At 32.1% G+C, this 22,336-nt stretch overlaps 4 protein-coding genes across 4 annotated transcripts; all 4 read left to right on the top strand.

Moving 5' to 3' along the window:
* The first annotated feature begins 1,006 nt into the window (after window positions 1-1,006).
* LOC132758544 (acetylcholine receptor subunit beta-like) lies at window positions 1,007-1,594 on the top strand. Its single transcript, XM_060750220.1, has one exon. The coding sequence runs from the start codon at window positions 1,007-1,009 to the stop codon at window positions 1,592-1,594; it is 588 nt and encodes a 195-aa protein (XP_060606203.1).
* Window positions 1,595-5,515: 3,921 nt separating this feature from the next.
* LOC132758534 (acetylcholine receptor subunit beta-like) lies at window positions 5,516-5,992 on the top strand. The gene has a single exon (XM_060750207.1). The coding sequence runs from the start codon at window positions 5,516-5,518 to the stop codon at window positions 5,990-5,992; it is 477 nt and encodes a 158-aa protein (XP_060606190.1).
* A 4,994-nt stretch (window positions 5,993-10,986) lies between these two features.
* LOC132758551 (acetylcholine receptor subunit beta-like) lies at window positions 10,987-13,595 on the top strand. Its single transcript, XM_060750228.1, has one exon. It carries the CDS (start codon window positions 11,238-11,240, stop codon window positions 12,540-12,542), a length of 1,305 nt encoding a protein of 434 aa, XP_060606211.1. The 5' UTR covers window positions 10,987-11,237; the 3' UTR covers window positions 12,543-13,595.
* A 3,755-nt stretch (window positions 13,596-17,350) lies between these two features.
* LOC132758550 (acetylcholine receptor subunit beta-type acr-3-like) lies at window positions 17,351-20,773 on the top strand. The gene has a single exon (XM_060750227.1). The coding sequence runs from the start codon at window positions 17,525-17,527 to the stop codon at window positions 18,812-18,814; it is 1,290 nt and encodes a 429-aa protein (XP_060606210.1). The 5' UTR covers window positions 17,351-17,524; the 3' UTR covers window positions 18,815-20,773.
* The last annotated feature ends 1,563 nt before the right edge of the window (window positions 20,774-22,336 follow it).

Below are 22,336 nucleotides of genomic sequence, written 5' to 3'. Positions count from 1 at the left end.
ATACAGAGTTAATTAATGAAGTCTTTATTATTTTCATAACTAATTGACAAGACAGAATAATGTTATGAACAGCATGACTATATTTACCTTTCTTTGAAAATGTTGCAACAGAATGAGTTACAAAATCGTTTATTTAATTACAACATAATTTAAATGTTATTAACAAGACTATGATTCATGGAAGATGTGGCTAATGTATAGTATTGAATATATTCCTTCATGTTAAATCGATGACGGTTCCATGCATACAAGCCTTTCTAAATTTTCCCCAAAAAAGTCTATAACACCTTTTTTACCAAACTAAAATTAGTCCTATTAACATGTTTTACTGTTGCTGTTAAAATTCTAAGATAAAAAATTTTTGTTTAAATTTAATGGTTTTAAAGGGGGAATAAGCAAATGTTTAGTTGTTTAATGTTTAAAGTCGCTATGAAAGGCTTTGTTTTGAGCATAATGAAAGCCAAAACGTGACCAAAAAAATAGATTTGCCATTAATATATTATGAACGGTATAATTAGTAAACATAATACAGATCAAAAAGAGAAATCAATTCAAAGATAAAAATGTTGGTTTCTATACAAAGGGGTTTGACCTCATCATTTACTCTAACAGCTAAAATCAATAATGACTTTTTTATGCTATTGACGTATTAATACGGATGAATGACATTTGTTAAGTTAGATTTTTAAAAACAATTCATCATTCGACACCATCGGGAAAATAAATCATTAAATAGATAAATACATTAAGCCTCACTTGAAGATATCAATAAAAATACAATGAAATTCCTTTACGTTTAAATAGAGATCCATCTTCAGCAACTTACAGTAGCGCTATTGTGAGAAAAAAGAGATTTTAAACACGAACTTATTTTGTTTAGATACATTATTTACAAATATTACCAGAATGGCTTTTGAAGGATATACTGGTGTTTTCCAAGCCTTCAGATACTTGAAAGTATTATATTTTGTTATTATCGCTTATAAACGCAGCTAATATCACGGAAATGGAGAATCTTCATATGTCGTTATTCACTGGCTATAACAAAAATGTGCGTCCAATAACGGATCAAAGCTTGACCATTGACGTAAAAGTATTTATGTTTATAAAGTCAATAAAAGAATTCGACGAAGTGGATGAAAAATTTGCTTTTGTTGCAGCCTTGCAACTTCACTGGATGGATGAAAAGTTACGTTGGGACAAAAAGCTAAATGGTGGAATCGAGCAAATAACAGTATCTTACGATGACGTATGGGTACCAGAACTGACTTTGTCAAGTCCTTCTTCAAAAGGAACAACAATAGGTAAATCTTCAGACAGAATCCGTGTTAATGATTGGGGTGAAACTGAGTGGATGCCAGCGGGGCTCATTGAAAGCACGTGCAACGTTAACGCTAATAAATTTCCCTTTGATACTCAGAGTTGCGATATCAAATTTATGTCCCTAGGGTACAAGAGCAATGAAGTGAATCTTGTAGCTGGAGTTCAATACATTGTATATTCTCCTCATGCATTATGGGATGTCACTGGATCAGCAGTAAAAACGACGCTTTTAGGATCTGATCATGAGGTTGAAATAACGTTCACTATATAGTTGAAAAGGGATGCAACTTTTGCTGTGATAAACATTTTAATGCCCATATCTGTACTTAGCTAATTAAATGTTCTTGTATTTATTTTGAAGCCAAAATCGGGCGAACGTATAGGGTACTGCATTACGACACTTCTCGCAATTGCTGTCTACATGACCATTGTCAATGACTTCACTGCCCCAAACTTCACAGCCAGTACCGCTTATTTCCTACAAGTTGATGATTGATTTGCTCACAAGCGCGCTGATAGTTTTTGTTACCATCGTTAACATGCGACTATATAGTAAAGACGATAACAATAGTGTACCAAAACTGCTAAAAGTCGTATACAGATTTTTATTTTGTACCGGCAGAAAAATTTATCCAGACGACACCGCGGGAATCAAAGCAGAAAGTGAAAACAATTTAAATGAAAGAAGTGCAATGCAGGAAAATCAATCTAAACATAAAGGAAATAAAAGTTCCAACGACCTTGAAAATTCAGAGAAGGAAGATGGTCATATAACATGGAAAAGAATAAGTTATATGATCGACTGGATTGCTCTTTTCACTTGTTTGCTTTTCTCAGTGATCAATATGATCATATTTATTGGAATGACAACCTCGTAGATGTAAACAGATCTTTTACGATCATCCTTAAGTTTTAAAGTTTTACCAAATATCGCAGCATACTTAGCAACGTGCTAATATTATGTTGCACAGCGGGTATTGTGATGAAATATACATTAGCAAATTCACGTTGATGAATATTTTACAGAGAGCTTGTGATTATCAAATTATTAAGCGATTTTTTCTTATTCTAGTCCTTCGGCCAGCATCGTCGGAACAAACTGATTCTGACATAAGGTAAATAGCTTCGGTTACCGAGGGCATTGGACAGATTTCAACAGTATCGATGTATATGAAAACATTTTCAATCGCAGAAAGATTCGGGCAATTTTTTCGTTTAAATCGAATAGTAAAGCAAATAATAATTTGTACATGTTCATGGTTGTCATATTCTTTTAAGTAGTTAAGTACAGTTCATTCTTTTTGTAGCAATGCCTTTTTTCAATCAATTAGATGTGGAATTCTTGATGGCTCATTCAGTCTTTTTTTATTTCAAATTCATGCTTCCAGCTATGCGTTCTAGCCTGGCTATAAAAAGAGGAAACGGAATCCCTTAAGAAATGCATTAAACGGCAAAAGTTGACAATGTGACACCCAGAATGCAGTTATCTACGGTTTCATCTTTAGCATGTCAACCACATTGCGAATAACCACATATACAAATGTATAAACTCTAGCAGAAGTCCTCTTACAAGATCTACAGTGATGTTTTTTTAACAAAAGAAACATTTGAATGTGTTCTACACTTGTTTTATTATCATTAAGCACCATTTTTGATGGTAAAGACACATTTTATCGAAGACATAGATATCTCTCATTTTATATCCGATATCGTTATAAAGAAAAAACCATCTGGTTATTTTCTAGAAAGCGCAAATTGTATAAATACAACCTTAGTTGCCCTTTGTTGCATAATATTACAATAGACAAATATCGATATTCAAAAATTGGAGAGGTCATCAGACCTCTCCACAGTATTTTGTAGTGAACGAATCTCATTTAAAGCGTAAAATCATTAGGAGCAGTCTACAAAAATTGATTCGCGCATGTTCCGTTTCAAATTGCGACTTAACTTAAACGAAAGATTAACATCGAAATGAACGAATCGGTACATAGAAAAATCGGAAAATATCATTTACGTTTCGTGGATGTTTAATTCCGTTTTAATCTTTTATATTGTATAAATCGATTACCATATTGTTTTCTGAAAAGCGTTTTACTATTTCATGTTCCGATGAATAGTAACAGTGAACATTACAGGTACAATATCACCATGCACTATTATATGACCGAGTGAACCGTGAACCAAAATAGTGATGCTCCTTTGAATCGGTATTACTAAATAACGCAACGGAAATTTTTTGGCGCAATTGGCACAAAATTTACTCAAGATTTTGCTCAAATAATGTGGTTGGAGGCATGCAGCTTTATATACTGTTTATTCCGCATTTCTTCCGCATATAATCATTCAAAACATTTTTAAAAAAATGAAGTGTAAAACAAACTTTTAGTATGATACTATAATAAATATATATAATAAATTCTATTTTGCTAAATAATTGTAATTTATAACCATTCATCCCCAAATATTTTCAAATTAAACAAATCTGCTACGGCAGCAAAAAAGACCTCTCGCATTATTCTTTTCAAAGAAGCAAACTTGTTTCCTCAAGTTTTATTTTTTCATGTGATATTTTTCTCGTTCCTGACCACATATATTTAATAAACGATTAACTAAAATTACCGACAAACTTGCATCGGGATTCGAGCCTACAGCGGTGAGGGGCAAGTGGTAGAATATTTAAGGGAAAAATAATTAAATACAAGTCAACATACTGTTTCAGGATTTTATTTATCTGATCTATAGCGATTTAAGTTCCTGTAACATAACGTTCACAATAAAGTTGAAAAGGCATGCAATTTGTGATGTGATATTGTAATGTCATTATGTGAAATGTTCATGTGTCCCTTCTGGTACTAGAATTTGGAGAACGTATTGGGTTTTGGATCATAACGCTTCTTGCCATTGCCTTGTACATAACTATTGTCAATGAATTGTTGCCCAGTACCGCTTATGTCTTACAAGTTAATGATAAACTTATTCACTTATTCATTGTTGCACCTATTCATTATCCCCAAGTAAAGACTCAATCAAACCGAGTCTGCATTTTCCATGTAATTTTTGTTTTGACTAATGCTTCCGAGGGATCACGTTGTTTCCAGTTTTTTGTTTATAAGAGCACTGATAGTATTTATATATTTTTTACACTTTAAAATAACAGTTCCAAACCGCGCCAACGAGCCATGACAGCTATGCATTTTATTGCAGATATAAATACCCCTGATTTTATATTCCATATCATTGTAAGAAAACTAAATAAAAACACATCTGGTTATTTTCTACATTTTATCCGCAAATAACACAAAAACAAATCATGTTAGTTTTTTTCACATCGACAATCCTTCATAATGCGAAGTTTGCCGGAAAGATTGGTGTCCGAGGTCATTATCCGATATTCAAAGGAAAGGGGGGAAAAAAATGCAAATTGTATATTTTATAAATAAAACAAAAAATGAAAATTCTTTTGCAAATTGTTTCCCCTTTTCTACGATACAATCGTATTTGGGCCAAAATGTTTTTTTGAAAGGGAAAAAATTAAAAGATTTCCCGAATAAAACTGAAAATAAGATCCCTTTGACAAAAATTCATCTTTTAAAAGTAAGAATTTTTTGTTTTCCCTTTTTTGGAAACTTTATTGATGTTTGACTATAAAAGGTTTAAATTCAGAAAAAATCCCCTGGTTTTTTAAAATTCTTACCCGTTTGATTAATAAATTTTTTTTTTGGCCTATAAAAAAAATTGTTTCCCTTTTATGAAAAATGGACTCATTTTTAAAAAAGCTGCTAAAATAAATAAAATTTTTCGATTAAAATCAAAAATTTTTTTTTTAAAACCCTTTATTTAAACCCTGATCTTTTTAAAACCCGGGGAATCTATTAAAATAAACGGGTAATTGCGTCTCTTTAATTAAACCTATTTGAACTCTCAACTATACCGTTATTCAAATAAATGACCATTAGCCATGAAAATTATACTACGTCAATCATTTCTGTCACGGCGGAGCTCTTAGATGAAAATCAGCACAAATTAAAAGTTGAAATTAGATTATATTTTTTTTAAGTTCTTGAATAATAATAAAAAAGTTTAATAAAAAATTGCGGTCAAAGGAAACACTATTATGTTCCGGACACTAAATTTTTTGATAATATTACATTTTGTAATAGTACTAATCAACGCTGCAACAATTACGGAAATGGAAACTCTACATACGTCATTATTCACTGGTTATAACAAAAATGTGCGACCAATAACGAACCAAAACACGGCAATTGAAGTTAAAATTGACATGTCAGTTAAGTCAATTAGGGATTTTGATGAAGTGAATGAAAAGTTTTCCTTTGTCGCAGCGATGGTACTTTCATGGACAGATGAAAAGTTACAATGGGACCCAAGTGTCAATGGTGGCATCGAACAGATTACAGTGTCGTTCAATGATGTATGGGTTCCTGAACTGACATTGTCGAGTCCTTCTTCAAAAGGATCAACATTAGGAAAATCATCTGACATAATTCGCGGTGATCAATTTGGTCAAATGGAATGGATGCCTGGGGGTCTCATTGAAAGCACGTGTAGTGTTAACGCTAAAAACTTTCCGTTCGACACTCAGAGTTGCGAAACCAGTTTTACTTCCTTAGGTTACAAGAGCCATGAAGTGAATCTTTCAATCTGAATCGCCGTACGTCTTTTTTGATGTTTATACTCCTCACACCTTATGGGCTGTCACCGGATCAAAAGTTAACGCGATGCTATTACCATCTGGTAATGAATCTGAAATAACGTTCACTATAAATTTGAAAAGAGATGCAACCTTTGCTGTGATAAACATTATAATGCCAATATTAATTCTGAGCATGTTAAATGTTCTCGTGTTTCTTCTCGTGCCAGAATCGGGAGAACGCATTGGATACTGTATCACAACACTTCTCGCTATTGCTGTGTACATGACCATTGTCAATGACTTGTTGCCCCAAACTTCGAAGCCAGTACCGCTTATATCTTACAAGTTAATGATAGACTTGTTTATAAGCGCACTGATAGTATTTTGTCACCATCCTTAACATGCGTTTGTATAGCAGGGACAACAGTTATCTTGTCCCTGCGTGGCTCAAGGCTGTGTATCGAGTTTTAACCTGTATCTGCCGCAAAAAATCAACGAGTCGAAAACGGTGAAATTGAGCCAGTAATTCAGACCCAATTCAAACAAAAAAAGTAAGGAAATAACTGGAAAAAATGAATCTGGGATACACCTGAAAAAGGAAAATATGCACGGAGTCCGGAAAAGTCAGAGGATGAAGGGCAATCTAAAATTTACTTGGGGAAGAAAAAAAAAAATTAAAGCCTAATATGGTTGAACTGGATTTGCCTTTGCACAAGTATATTTATGTCACTTTCTTGAGTGTGATCAATTGTTTGGGAATGGCAACGTCGTAATTAAAAATCCTGTATGTTTTTGAAAGATTGTTGTTGGTATCCCACACTTGTGTGAAATTTTATATATGTATAATTAATCATGCTAATACAAAGGTTTAAGCCAATCGAAAGATAATTAAAAAAAGGGGGTTTTTTTAAATTTTTTAAATTTGTACAGCAAATATTTTCACATATTTTGAATCAATTAAAAATTATATGCATTCATTTGCTATTGGAAAATTAGACTTCGAATTTATAGAAAACAAATTTCTAATTACCTATATCCTTTATTTACATGAAATAGTAAATTCGGTAATAGTTTTATAAATAATGTTGTTTTTTTAACTTACAATATTGATAAATCTTAATTTGAGCATCATATTTTATATAAAACCATAAATAAATGTGTTTACAGGATCTTTAAAGCAAAGAAAACAATGCATTAGCATATCTGCAAGGGCCTGTGTTATTTAGCTGTAAAAGTAATTTTAGCATGTTAGATAAAAGAGATATGAATTTCGTTTTCCTTAATTCTTCCTTAAACGGATATTCTGTCAGTGATTAAATGATGTGCTATCTAGTAAGCATGGATCAAAAATCTGTTGATACAAACGTTAGCTTGCTTTTAAATATATTAATACAAGGCGAGTAAAAATACTTTCCACACAGTTGTTTGTTTCCTTACCACTGGTAAGTGCATGGCAGTGACAGTGCGTAATTGTGAAATATGTCAGGTCTGTGATTTTAAAAATCGTGTTCAGATCATTACTTTATTTCTTCAGCAAAGCATTTTTTTTCTTTTCCTATTCTATGACATGTATAACAATTGACACTAGTAAAAAGCGTTATTGAAATTGTGAAAGGAAAAGAAAGTGAAAGAACCCCCTGTAAGTTGCAATTGTATCTAAATCTCTAAATGTTTTTAAATTATTTATTCAAATAATTTCATTCCCTCTACCTTTTCACAATGATTGTATTTGATTTTTACTTTTAGAGCGTTGATAAGTTTTTCTAACGGATTAATGTTTGACGTAGGTATCATTTTATAATTATCATTTCTAAAGAAGGATTAGTGAAAATGACCATCTTTATGCATTACCCATTTAAATAGGCGAAACTACTTTAGCTGCATTGAAACTTGGGGCCGTGGGACAAAACCAAGAAGAGTGAACTTTTTCTTCTTTCTTTTTTCCCTTTAACATTATTTATCTATCTAACATAGCCCTTTTGGAAAGAAACAATTGTTCAATTTTAATTTCATAATAAATTTAGGCTAAATAATGCTAAATATGATAACAAATTAATCTGATATTTTCAAAGTACATGTATGATATAAGAACTACACGGTAAAAGTATTTAATATTAGCAATACAAATTTGAGAAAAGTAAGGAAACTTTGTAAACAAACCCTCATGTTGGTATTTAGGGACTTTCTTAATTAGGCTAAGTAGGAAAATTGTCAAAAACGTGTTAAAAATGGGTGTGGTAGGAAATATTTTATACATATTTCATAGATGTTGAGAAGAAACAATAATTATGCGTTTGTGGATGCTGATTGTTATCATTTTGTTGTTGTTGTTAATTCTTAAGAATACTTATTGGGATTTTTTTCCATAAGGATGATATTGATATTTTTGAAAAAAGGGCCCTTCGAACATCTAAGCTTAAGATCAGAAAATGGCCATAACCGCAAGACAAAGTTTGTTAAATTTTGCATGTAGGTGTCCTTTAAGCTTTTTCAGTTCTTATACATGTAATGAACATTAGGATGGTCATACCTTAATCATGTGATGTGTCTCAATCAATTGCGATCATCATGTCAAAAAAGGCTTTATGATAGGAATAAATAACAAATTATACCTTACATTGATGTGTTACTTTTTTTTGCTTAGGACCTCGATGTAACTGCAAACTCGCAGTGTGTCAAGCTGAGTACAATAGTCTTACTCCGGAATTGTGAATATTTTGGTGCTTTTTCCCAGTTAATCCGTGGGTACAGCGTTGCACCAACACTGTAAAAAAGTTGAAAGTTAAAATAAATCTATCCTGTACATATTATTTTAGAACTACAGATTGTCCAATAAGATTCCCATATTTCAGTTTGTTTTTTTAAATGACCAATGAAAATTGATCTTAAATTCAGTTTTTTTATGTAAATTATACAGCAAGTCAAAATGATTTTAAATGGTATTTGGCTAAATAAATAAAAATCATTTGGTTGTTTGCCTCAGCTTTTACGCACATTGCACAATTACAATTTATGTTGCATTACATACGACAACAATCCGTACACAAAATCAATAATGAAGATAAACTTTTAAAAGAAATAAAGGGTATTGAATCCCAGCCGAACACTAATTATGAACTTTTAGAAAACAAAAAAAGAGAGGAAATTTTAGACTTACGGAAGAAGAAAATGTATGGTGTATTTATCAGATCAAGAGCTAAATGGATACAAGAAGGAGAATGGTTTTATTGTTAATGGTACCATGTCATACTGTTTCTTGCGATAAAGAGGCTGCCGTCAAGGTGATGCTCTGTCTACCTACCTTTTCATCATTCTTTGCGCAGAAATCCTTTCAATATTGTTAATAGGTAATCATAATATAAAAGGAATTAGTGTTAATAGCTTAGGGTATCAACTCTCATAATATGCCTATAATACTAGTTTATTCCTAAATGGCACTTCAGAATCATTAAAACACAATGTAAACTTTAAAATTTTATGTAAACATTTGTTTGCTGATTTGTTGATTGATTGCTGGTCAAAAAGAGTATTAACGCCACTTGGCAAATTGGTGGTTATGAAAACCCTTGCTTTTTCAAAATAAAATCATTTAAATTTGAGTATTCCTAATCCAGCACTAGCAAAAATAAATATTATCCAGCAAATGTTTTTTCAATTTTCTATGGAGTGATTCAAGAGATAAGGTAAAAAGAAATATTATATCTCAAGAAAACAAGTTTGGAGGGCTTAAGATGCTTAACCTAAAGTGTTTTATGTATACATGTAGTTGAAAAGCAACATAGCTAAGAAGATTGTTGACATTTAATTGTATTTTTTTACATTGTGTTAAAAGTTCATGCCCTGTTTTAAATAATATATATAAGTATGGTACAGATTATACAAGAATACAATTACATCAAGATTTTAATCCTTTTTGGAAATATGTGCTTTACAGTTTTTATTTAATTTCTTCAAATGTAGAAGTTAATTCTTGTCAATTATGGCACGTACAACACCGGCATTAAAGTAGCGGGATCTAGTGTTTGTTTCTACAGATGGGTATCTAGGGGAGTAATATTTTTGGGGACCTTATCAATAAAGAAGGTGAATTTTACACGTGCCTAAGAAATCATTCAATATCCACATTCCTTCAAGTTTGGCTTTCATGAATAAAGAACCAATAACGGGGGAAATAAATGGGCAACCTATATTGCTGAAAATTAAAAACAACAATAACAAAAAAACAAACAATCCGTACACAACAACTATAATTCATCATCAAAAGTTTGACGGAAAAGGCCGAGAAGAAGAGATTGTGTACATTTTACACTGTAGAGAAATATCGATATTCATTTATGTCATCAAGCGTCACATTAAAGATTAGGCTGGAAATAAAGACCACACGTTGACAAACATTTATCGGTTAAATAGAGCAGAATTATATCTAAATAATAAATAAATATTACTTGTTTTTATTTTTTATAGAATTTTTCTAAATGAAAAATCATATTAAATCGGTGCATGGCATTTAAGCACTTTATTCTTCGATTGTTTTTATGACTTTTGTTCTGTAGCAACACATATGAACAGTAGATCTATAGCAAATGTGCAAATATCTATTCTAAAGGTATTTGTTTTGTTAAGGTCTAACTTTTGGCTAAAATGCCTAGCAAAATAATATGTTATAATACTTTCAATTAATATGTGATATATTCATATTTCCATTGCTTATCAGAAATATTTTTGATTCCTTAATTATGATTATGCAACTGCTTTTGTAATCTTCTAAACATTTTAAACGGCTAAAGATCAGTAAAATATTTCGATTTAAATCAAAAATATTATTAAAGTCTTGTTTGAACCTGAACCATGTAAAATAAAACAAGTAATTGTGTTCTTTCAATCACGCAAAGAATTAATCCATGAATGAAGAAGAATACCATAGCAGAGATAAACGACCGTTAGCTATTTAACTAATGCTAGATCTAATATAATCTTTTCAGTTTAGGCGAAGCTCTTTAATGAAAAGGCGGTGGAAATTAAAACTAAAAATTAGTTTTAATTTAATGAATTTAAAAGATACAAAAAGACGGCCAAAGGGAAATTATTGTGTTTCGGACACAAAATTTCTTGATAAAATTAAAACTTGAAATTAGTTATTAAATTAAATTAAAAAGATACAAAAAGACGGTCAAAGGGAAATATATTGTGTTTCGGACACAAGTTTCTTGATAAAACTAAAACTTAAAATTAGTTATTGAATTATAAAGATACAAAAATGGCGGTCAAAGGAAACACTGTTGTGTTCCGGACACTATGTTTCTTGATAATATTACATTTTGTAATAGCACTAATCAACGCTGCTACAATAACGGAAATGGAGACTCTGCATACGTCATTATTTACTGGTTATAACAAAAATGTGCGTCCAATAACGAACCAAAACTCAGCAATAAACGTTAATATATATATGACAATTAAGTCAATTAGAGAATTTGATGAAGTTGATGAAAGGTTTTCTTTTGTCGCAGCGTTGTTACTAGTATGGACAGACGAAAAGTTACAATGGGACCCAAGTGTTAATGGTGGCATCGAACAGCTTACAGTTTCGTTCGGCGATGTATGGGTTCCGGAAATGACGTTATCCAGTCCTTCTTCAAAAGGGTCAACTATAGGGAAATCAACTGACAGAATACGTGTTGACCAATTTGGTCAAATGGAATGGATACCAGCGGGTCTCATTGAAAGCACGTGTAGTGTTAACGCTAAGAAATTTCCGTTTGACACTCAGAGTTGCGACACGAGTTTTACTTCCCTTGGTTACAAAAGCCATGAAGTGAATCTTCTAGCTGGAATGCCCGACATCTCTTTTGATGCATATGCTCCTCACACTTTATGGGATGTTACTGGATCAAAAGTTAACGTTATTACGGTAGCGACTGGAAATGAGTCTGAAATAACGTTCACTATAAAGTTGAAAAGGGACTCAACTTTTGCTGTGATAAACATTATAATGCCAATATCAATTCTAAGCATGTTAAATGTTCTTGTGTTTCTCTTGGTGCCAGAATCGGGGGAACGCATTGGATACTGTATCACAACACTGCTCGCTATTGCTGTATACATGACCATTGTCAATGACTTGTTGCCCCAAACTTCGAAGCCAGTACCGCTTATAACTTACAAGTTATTTATAGACTTGTTTATAAGCGCACTTATAGTATGTGTCACCATCCTTAACATGCGTCTGTATAGTAGGGACGACAGCTATATTGTACCTGCGTGGCTCAAGTCTGTGTACAGATTTTTAACCTGTACCCGAAGCAAAATTAGCCGAATTGGAAATGGTGAGGTGGAGCCTGTAATTGTGATCAGTTCAAAGAACAGTAAACAAATTATACCGGACAGTAAATCTGGATACAGTGAAAAGGAAAAGATTCACGAGCTGGAAAAGTCAGAAGGCGAAGGCAATCTAATTACTTGGAAGAAAATAAGCTATATGGTTGACTGGATTGTCCTATTTACGAGTATATTTATGTCACTTTTGAATGTAATCATATTTGTGGGTCTTGCAAAATCATAATTAAAGAAAAATAAAAAAGACAAAAAACAAACATCTTTGCAAAGGCATGTGTATATAACTAACTGTAAATTGCAGTTCTCAAGCATGTTTGCTAAACGAGAAAGGAATTTTATTTGTATCTCAACAATATTTTTTTTATCCTTCCTCAAGCGGATAATTTTGACATATTCATAATCTAACTAGAAGTGTTTCAATTTGTAAGCATGTAAATGTGTTATTATAGATGGAAGTGTTAAAATTATGTGCTGTTTTGTAAGCATGGGAATGCGTTGTAATTGGTGGTGTTGGCAGTTTACCATCACGGTAGTAAGACTCTTTGAATTTGAATTCACCTGAGCGCAATTCAACCATCGCATCGTTTCTGAACAGGCTGTCAAGTAGTACTAATTTCCTGCACTTGTATACGTCTGTACATGCCAGAGTAGTATGACTGTAGAAAAGATAGCACAATTTTGAACGTTAGGTTGCCAATTTCATTGAATATTTCTTAAAAGAGCTGGGACAAAAAATAATATTTTCCCCAAGAATAGAGGAAAAGTATGAAGCTTCCTATATACGCTTACATTCATTCGGAACACCGAAACGATTAGTACTGTTTTATAACAAGAATTTTAAAGAACTATCATTCTACATGCTCTTTTACATACACATTCATCAATCTTTTACAATACGTTGTTTTTTTTTCTTCTTTTCCTATACAATGACATGTTAAATAATGGACACAAGTCTGAATGGTTATAAATCATATAAAGTGGGAAATGAAAAGGAATCGTGAGAACCTCCTGTAAGTTGTTATTTGGTTGTCTTAATGTGTTTACTTATTCATTCAATTTATTTCATTCGCCCTACTTTGTCACATTAAAAATCTGTTCATTCCACTATTGACTTACATTGTAATAAGATTTTTTATTTTCAGTGTGGATTAGCAAGTTTTTCTAACGGATTAATGTCTGACGTAGGTATCATTTTATAACTATAATTTCTTAAAAAGGATTTGTGAAAAAGATTACGCACGTATTTAATCTCATCATGTGATGCGTGTCGTAATGTCAATAAACGATCATAATTGATACATACCTACTCTAACCTTTTATTTGACTATCAATATATTTAACCACAAACATGGACATATGCTCTTTTGTAAACAAATATGTTGTGATGAGATTCTTATTGTTTCCACTAATCTGATAAATTAATACACTATATTACTGATGCTATTCAAAAGCCAACCAAAACAATAGATAGCGTTACTGAACTTTTATAAATTTGATTTTGACTAGATGGAATAATAAGAAATGTCAGGGATACATGCATTATGTTTTGATAAACAGAAGTTTCTAATAATAGTATGGGAGAGTCCGTTTTACAGTTATAAAAGTAAATGAAATGTTTCACTTCCAGATTGGTTATACTGTGATGCTCAGGCTATATGATCAATGTTCTTTAACATTTATTCATTTTCCGACTTTGGGTACGAATATTTCTGAGTACGAACCATCGCATTGTTTTGATGATTTCTATCTATGTAACTGCTTTTATCTTATATTATTATGATTTTCAGATGCCATTTGTATATATAAATGTTTATTATCCATTCATAAATGCTGACATACATTTTTTTTCATGTAATCTTGCTTAATATTTGGTCACATTTCTGAATTTGCCACTGGTCGGCCATTTTGAATATTAATGTGATGACGTCACAGGGTACTATAAATACTGCGCTGTCATCTCATATAAGCAGAGTTTGGGGCCTCCGTGGCCGAGTGGTTAAAGTCGTTGACTTGAGATCACAGGTCCCTCACCACTGTAGGTTCGATCCTCACTCGGGTCGAAATCTTTCATGTGAGGAAGCCATCCAGCTGGCTTACGGAAGGTCGGTGGTTCTACCCAGGTGCCCGCTCGTGCCTGAAATAATGACGGAGGGGCACCTGGTGTCTTCCTCCACCAATAAAGCTGGTAAAAATCGACGAAAAATCTCGGCGGGTCGCTCTAGGATGACCCGACTTGAGTGTACGGTCGCCCATATGGGCTTTCCGGCGGCGACCTTAAATAAACGCATCAAAAAATATTAGCAGATAAGTAGGCCTACTCTTCGTTTGAGTTGACAATTGTAGACGAGTATGTGACCAGAAACGGATATGATACAGGTGAATTTCAATTGTTGTTATTGTTAAACAGTTATAATTTACATTGCCAGTGTAGAGAACTGTTGTTCCATATTTTGTTCATTATTCATACCAAATCTGGTATAATACCCAATCTGGTATAGTACCCAATCTGGTTACTATCAGATCTGGTATCTCATCGATTATGTCGTACCAAACTTGGTACTTGTTTACTGAATCTGGTCAGCTTTATTTATAATAATTATAGATTTAGGCATCCATGACTTAATGTATATTTAAATAAATAGATCTTTATTATATTTTAATTAAAAGAGTTTTAAGTTACAAAATGTCTTTTGTGTCATCTTTATAATTTGTACTTGGGCCGTGTAAAACGAACCCTGAGTTTTATGTGGGGCTGCAGACTGTCCTGGAAACATAAAGCAGTGGTCTGGGCACCACAATACTGTAAGATTGGCTTGTCCCAGATTATAAGTAGCGGAAAACATAATTTATAATCATTATGAATGAATTCAGTATTATTTTATTACACTATCAATGCATTTTGGTAAACAAAAGTAAAAGCTATTGTATTATTGCATACACTGTTCCCATCAACCAAATAAATGCGCCTCGTCAACGCAAAACTGTTTGTAATGGTTTTGAATTAAGGTGGTGTTTGGGACTTCTTAAAATATAATGTGTATTAAGTTTAATCGTCAGAATTTAGTTAATAACTCGCAGTTATGTTAACCCGCGTTAATCTTTTTAGTGACTGTGCTTGTATTTTTAGAACTAATCTAAGGAAAGTTCTGTTTAACTTTTATAGCATACATGTAATTATATTATACCTTACATAAATGGTACTGCACTTCAGTATGGACAGTTTTAGTACAATTCGTTTTCATTATTTATGTATTAAAACCCATTAATTATTTTTTACTTTTAAGTTTTAACATAACAATTATCATTGATGTCTCAAACTATTATGCTTCGCAATAGACCTCTATCGTAATAAGGCGATATATTTCAACTTCTTTTACTGACATAGTACAATGTGCTACATTTACGGCAGAAGTGACACAGATATATGTTTCTTTTATACAGAGGAAGAAAGAATAACAGTGATATTTTGAAGTTGATAACAGTCGATTTCCTTTCTAAATCATCCAAATAGACAAAGTTTGTTATTTCTTGCGAACGAACATTGCCTTATAACGTAGGTGTATTGCCTAGGTGTATTCATGTTCTATGAGAGGAGCTGATGTTTTCTCCTTAATAGCATGCAGAGATTATAGTGTTATTGTTTTAAAATCATGATTTAGCCCAGTCATTTTTTTCAAGTTAATAGCAAAGGTGTCATTAAAGGGACTGGAGCTTCAATGGTAATTAACTAACGACTTTCTAAAGTCGGGCAGAAAAAATTGTATTAATGCAATTATGATTATTTTATGCAAAATGGACAAGCTTTTGTTTGTTTTGACCTTTTTTCCATTTTTGGATATGCTTATTATTTTTATACCTCATTCATTACAGTAAAAGACGCCAAGGGAAAAAATTGTACAGACATTTAAAATCTAATTGTATAATGGACGACAGTGATTGACAAGAAGGTGTGCTCCCTTTCTAATCCAAAGATTTAGAAATCTACTTTATGATGAAGTGTGTGCCTTAAAAATGAAAATACATAAGCATATATGAAAAAATCAACTGTTGAACACTAATGAAGTTTCAAGTTTTATTTATTACAAAACTAAACAGTATTTCCCTCAGTTTATATGTAAAAATATACGTGTATATATAAAAAGGTTGAAATATGAAAATATATTTCTAAGCCTATGAAATATTAATGTAAGGTACAGTAGGGGATGGCTCTCCGACCCCACTGCACCAATTACGGGGGAAATAAATGGGCAACCTATGTTGCTGAAAATTAAAAAAACAACAACAAAACAAAACAATCCGTACACATCAACTATAATTCATCATCCAAAGTTTGACGGAAAAGGCTGAGAAGAAGATATTGTGTAGACAAATATTGATATTCATTTATGTCATCAAGCTTCACCTTAAAATAAAGACCACACGTTGACAAACATTTATCGATTATATAGAGCAGAATTATATCTAAATAATAAATAAATATTACTTGTTTTTATTTTCATATAATTTTCCTAAATAAAAAATCATATGAAATCGGTGCATGGCATTTTAACACTTTATTCTTCGATTGTTTTAGGACTTTTGTTCGGTAGCAACATATATGTAGTAGATAGCAAATATGCAAATATCTTTTCTGGAGGTATTTGTTTTGGATAGGTCTAACTTTTGGCTAAAATGCCTAGCATAATAATTTGTTATAATGCTTTCAATTAATCTGTGATATACTCATATTTTCATTGCTTATCAGAAATATTTTATTCCTTTATTATGATTTTGCAACTGCTTTTGTAATCTTCTAAACATTTTAAGCGGCTAAAGATCAGTAAAATCTTTTGATTTAAATCAAAAATATTATTTAAGCCTTGTTTGAACCTTAACCAAGTAAAATGAAACAAGTAATTGCGTTTTTAAATCACGCAAAGAATTAAACGATGAATGAACTCTAAACAATACCATAGCAGAGATAAACGACCGTTAGCCATTTAACTAATGCTAGATCTAATATAATCTTTTCAGTTTAGGCGAAGCTCTTTATTGAAAAGGCAGTGGAAATTAAAACATAAAATTAGTTATTGAATTTAAAAGATACAAAAAGACGGTCAAAGGGAAATATATTGTGTTTCGGACACAAAGTTTCTTGATAAAATTAAAACTTAAAATTAGTTATTGAATTAAATATATGCAAAAATAGAGGTCAAAGAAAACACTATTATGTTCCGGACACTATTGTTCTTGATAATATTACATTTTGTAATAGCTCTTATCAACGCTGCTACAATAACGGAAATGGAGACTCTGCATACGTCATTATTCACTGGTTATAACAAAAATGTGCGTCCGATAACGAACCAAAACACGGCAATAAACGTTAACATATACATGTCAATTAAGTCAATTAGAGAATTTGATGAAGTTGATGAAAGGTTTTCTTTTGTCGCAGCGTTGGTACTAGTATGGACAGATGAAAAATTACAATGGGACCCAAGTGTTAATGGTGGCATCGAACAGCTTACAGTGGCGTTCGGTGATGTATGGGTTCCGGAAATGACGTTATCCAGTCCTTCTTCAAAAGGGTCAACTATAGGGAAATCAACAGACAGAATACGTGTTGACCAATATGGTCAAATGGAATGGATACCAGCGGATCTCATTGAAAGCACGTGTAGTGTTAACGCTAGGAAATTTCCATTTGACACTCAGAGTTGCGACACGAGTTTTACTTCCCTTGGTTACAAAAGCCATGAAGTGAATCTTCTAGCTGGAATGCCCAACGTCTCTTTAGATGTATATACTCCTCACTCTGTATGGGATGTTACTGGATCAAAAGTTAACGTTAAGACGGTAGCGCCTGGAAATGAGTCTGAAATAACGTTCACTATAAAGTTGAAAAGGGACTCAACTTTTGCTGTGATAAACATTATAATGCCAATATCAATTCTAAGCATGTTAAATGTTCTTGTGTTTCTCTTGGTGCCAGAATCGGGAGAACGTATTGGATACTGTATCACAACACTGCTCGCTATTGCTGTGTACATGACCATTGTCAATGACTTGTTGCCCCAAACTTCGAAGCCAGTACCGCTTATATCTTACAAGTTATTTATAGACTTGTTTATAAGCGCACTTATAGTATGTGTCACCATCCTTAACATGCGCCTGTATAGTAGGGACGACAGCTTTATTGTACCTGCGTGGCTCAAGTCTATGTACAGATTTTTTACGTGTACCCGAAGAAAAATAAGCAAAATAAGCCGAATCGGAAATGTTGAGGTGGAGCCAGTTATTGTGATCAGTTCAGAGAAAAGTAAACAAATTAGACCGCAGAGTAAATCTGGATACAGTGAAAAGGAAACGATTCACGAGCTGGAAAAGTCAGAAGACGAAGGCGATCTAATTACTTGGAAGAAAATAAGCTATATGGTTGACTGGATTGTCCTTTTTACGAGTATATTTATGTCACTTTTGAATGTGATCATATTTGTGGGTCTTGCAAAGTCGTAATTAAAGAAAAAAAGAAAAAGAAAAAACAACAACAACAACAAAACCGAACATCTGTGCAAAGGCCTGTGTAGACAACTGTAAAGTCCAGTTCTCAAGCATTTTTGCTAAACGAGAAAGAAATTTTATTTGTATCTCAAACATATTTTTTTTTTTAAATTCTTCCTCAAGCGGATATTTTTAACATATTCATGATCTAACTAAAAGTGTTTAAATTTAATTTTTTGTAAGCATGGACATGTGTTATTATAGATGGAAGTGTTTAAATTATGTGCTGTCTCGTAAGCATGGCAACGCGTTGTTGTTAATGGTGTTGGCATTTTACCATCACGGTAGTAAGACTCTTTGAATTTGAATTCACCCGAGCGCAGTTCAACCATCGCATCATTTCCGGACAGGCTGTCAACTAGTACTAATTTCCTGCACTTACACGTCTGTACATGCCAGAGCAGTATGACCGTACAAATGATTTCATGATCAATTGCAACGATTATGAACGTTAGATTGCTAATTTCATTGAATATTTCTTAAAAGAGCTGGGACAAAAAAAAAATAATATTTTCCCCAAGAATAGAGGAAATATAAATAGCTTTCTATACGCTTGCATTCATTCGGAACACCGCAACGATTGGTACTGTTTAATTACAAGAATCATTCTACATGATTTTTACATACACGTTTATCAATCTTTTACTCTTCTTTCTTTCCTATACAATACAATGTTAGATAATGGACACAAGGAATTATATAGAGTGGGAAAGAAAAAGAAATCGAGAAATCCTCTTGTAAGTTGTAAACTGGTTGTCTTAATGTATTTTACTTATTCATTCAATTTATTTCATTCGCCCTACTTTGTCACATTACAAATCTGTTCATTCCACTATTGACTTACATTGTCATACGATTTTTATTTTGAGTGTGGATTAGCAAGTATATCTAACGGATTAATGTTTGACGTAGGTATCATTTTAATAACTTTAATTTCTAAAGAAGGATTTGCCAAAAAAAAAGAAGAAAAAACGCACGTATTTAATCTCATCATGTGATGCGTTTCGTAATGTCAATAAACGTTTTACGATCATAATTGAAAGATCCCTACCCTTTTATTTGACTATCAATATATTTAACCACAAACATTGACATTGTGCTTTTTTGTTAACGAACATTTTGTGATGAGATTCTTATTGTATCCACTAATCTGATAAATTATTACACTATATTACTGATGCTATTCAAAAGCCAACCAAAACAATAGATAGCGTTACTGAACTTTTATAAATTTGATTTTGACTAGATGGAATAATAAGAAATGTCAGGGATACATGCATTATGTTTTGATAAACAGAAGTTTCTAATAATAGTATGGGAGAGTCCGTTTTTAAGTTATAAAAGTAAATGAAATGTTTCACTTCCAGATTGTTTATACTGTAAGATTGGCTTCTGTCCCAGATTATAAGTAGCGGATAAGATAATTTATTATCATTATGAATGAATTTAGTATTAATATATTACACTATCTTTGCATTTTGGTAAACAAAAGTAAAAGCTATTGTATATTTACATACATTGTTCCCGTTAACCAAATAAATGCGCCTCGTCAACGCAAAACTGTTTGTTTTGGTTTAAGGTGGTGTTTGGGACTTCTTCAAATATAATGTGTATAATTTTAATGGTCAGAATTAAGTTAATCACCCGCAGTTATGTTTACCCGAGTTAATCTTTTTATGGAATGTGCTTGTATTTTTAGAGAAAATTAAGGAAAGTTCTGTTTATCTTTATATTATAATTATATTATACCTTACCTAAATGGTACTGCACCTCAGTACGGATAGTATTAGTACAATTCGTTTTCATTATTTAGGTATTAAAAATCCTTAATTGTATATTTACTTTTAACAAAACAATTATCATTGATGTCTCAACCTATTATGCTTCGCAATAGACCTTTATCGTAATAAGGCGATATATTTCAACTTCTTTTACTGACATATAGTACAATGGCAGGTTCCATGTGCAGAAGTGACAGAGATATGTTTCTTTTATACAGAGGAAGAAAGAATAACAGTGATATTGTGAAATTGATAACAGTCGATTTCCTTTCTAAATCAGACATAGACAAAGTTGTTTTTTTTTAGTAATATCGGAAAAATTACGGTTTTAGAAAAGACATCTACGTTAAAAAAAATGGAACATTCAATTATATTTGAGTTCTACAAACCTCTTAAAGGGTTATTTTATCCCGAAACCAAGTGCCTATGATTATGCCTAGTCAACTTTTGAAGTAAATAGCAAACGTGGCATTAAAGCTACTGGAGCTTCAATGATAATTAACTAACAGCTGTCTAAAGTCGGGCATTAAAAATTGTATCAATGCAATCATGATTATTTTACACAAATATTGGGCAAGCCAGGGTATATTGCTTTTGACCATTTTTGGATATGCCAATTATTTTTATACCTAATTCATAACAGTAAAACATGCAAAGGGAAAAATTGTACAGATGGTTAAAATCAGATTAGATAAATTAGACAATTAGATAATAGATGATAGTGATTAATAGGAGGGTGTGCTCCCTTCCAAATCAAACGAGTTAGACAGGTACTTTATGATGAAGTGTGCGCCTTAAAAATAAAAATACATAAACATAGATGAAAACAAAATAACAATAAAGCACTTATGAAGTTTCAAGTTTTATTTATTACAAAACTAAACAGTATTTCCCTCAGTTTATATGTATATTTATACATGTGTATATATATATAAACGTTGACATATGAAAATATATATCTATAAGCCTACATTTCAATGAGATTCACACGACTTATATATTGTCAAAATATCAAAGTGTTTAATGGTGAAAGACTGGTGTATAAAGTCAATTTACTGCAAATTTATATAATAAAACACCAGAATCTTTCAAAAAGACATTGTGAAATTTTTCTCTTTCTCAGAAAATATATGGTAATTGATAATCGTACATTTGGCCCCATCCACCGCCATCCAACACCCCACCCACCAAAAAATCCTAATCCAATACACTAAAAACGTTTAGTTACTCTGTGCTCAAAAAATAAATGCTTCTGATGGTTTTTTATGCTATAAAACATAAAGAAATGTCAAACCAGAAACAAATAGACAAATCTTAAAGAATAAACAATAAAGTCATATAACGGAAAACTGTTAAAGCAGACCAAAACCCTGTAGACATAACATTTAAATTCTTAGGCATACATAGATTATCTGCGGTAATAAAAACGATAAATTTGTAAAGATGATCAAGAAATACAATTGCAATTACATTAAACAATATTTTTAGTGCAATTATTGGCCCAGCTTAAGTGTAATTGCTTTTCATTTATGGGTAATTTTACACAATAAAAATGACAATTCCGTAAAATCCAAATGAGCAAATGATATTTTTGTCCACAAGATATTGGTCAAAGATAAATCACAATCAAAACAGCAACCTTAATATACCCAATTTAATGAAAGTAGTTAACGTTTATACTGCAGGAGTTGAACGT

The sequence above is a fragment of the Ruditapes philippinarum genome, unplaced genomic scaffold, assembly GCF_026571515.1.
Source record: "Ruditapes philippinarum isolate M1 unplaced genomic scaffold, ASM2657151v2 ctg199_1_1_1_1, whole genome shotgun sequence".
Lineage (NCBI taxonomy): Eukaryota > Metazoa > Mollusca > Bivalvia > Venerida > Veneridae > Ruditapes > Ruditapes philippinarum.
This window is presented reverse-complemented; position numbering and strand designations above follow the sequence as displayed.

Bases quoted from the DNA above. Each gene is read 5' to 3' on its own strand.
- LOC132758534 (XM_060750207.1), top strand. From the start codon at position 5,516: ATGGAAACTCTACATACGTCATTATTCACTGGTTATAACAAAAATGTG.
- LOC132758550 (XM_060750227.1), top strand. From the start codon at position 17,525: ATGTTCCGGACACTATTGTTCTTGATAATATTACATTTTGTAATAGCT.
- LOC132758551 (XM_060750228.1), top strand. From the start codon at position 11,238: ATGGCGGTCAAAGGAAACACTGTTGTGTTCCGGACACTATGTTTCTTG.
- LOC132758544 (XM_060750220.1), top strand. From the start codon at position 1,007: ATGGAGAATCTTCATATGTCGTTATTCACTGGCTATAACAAAAATGTG.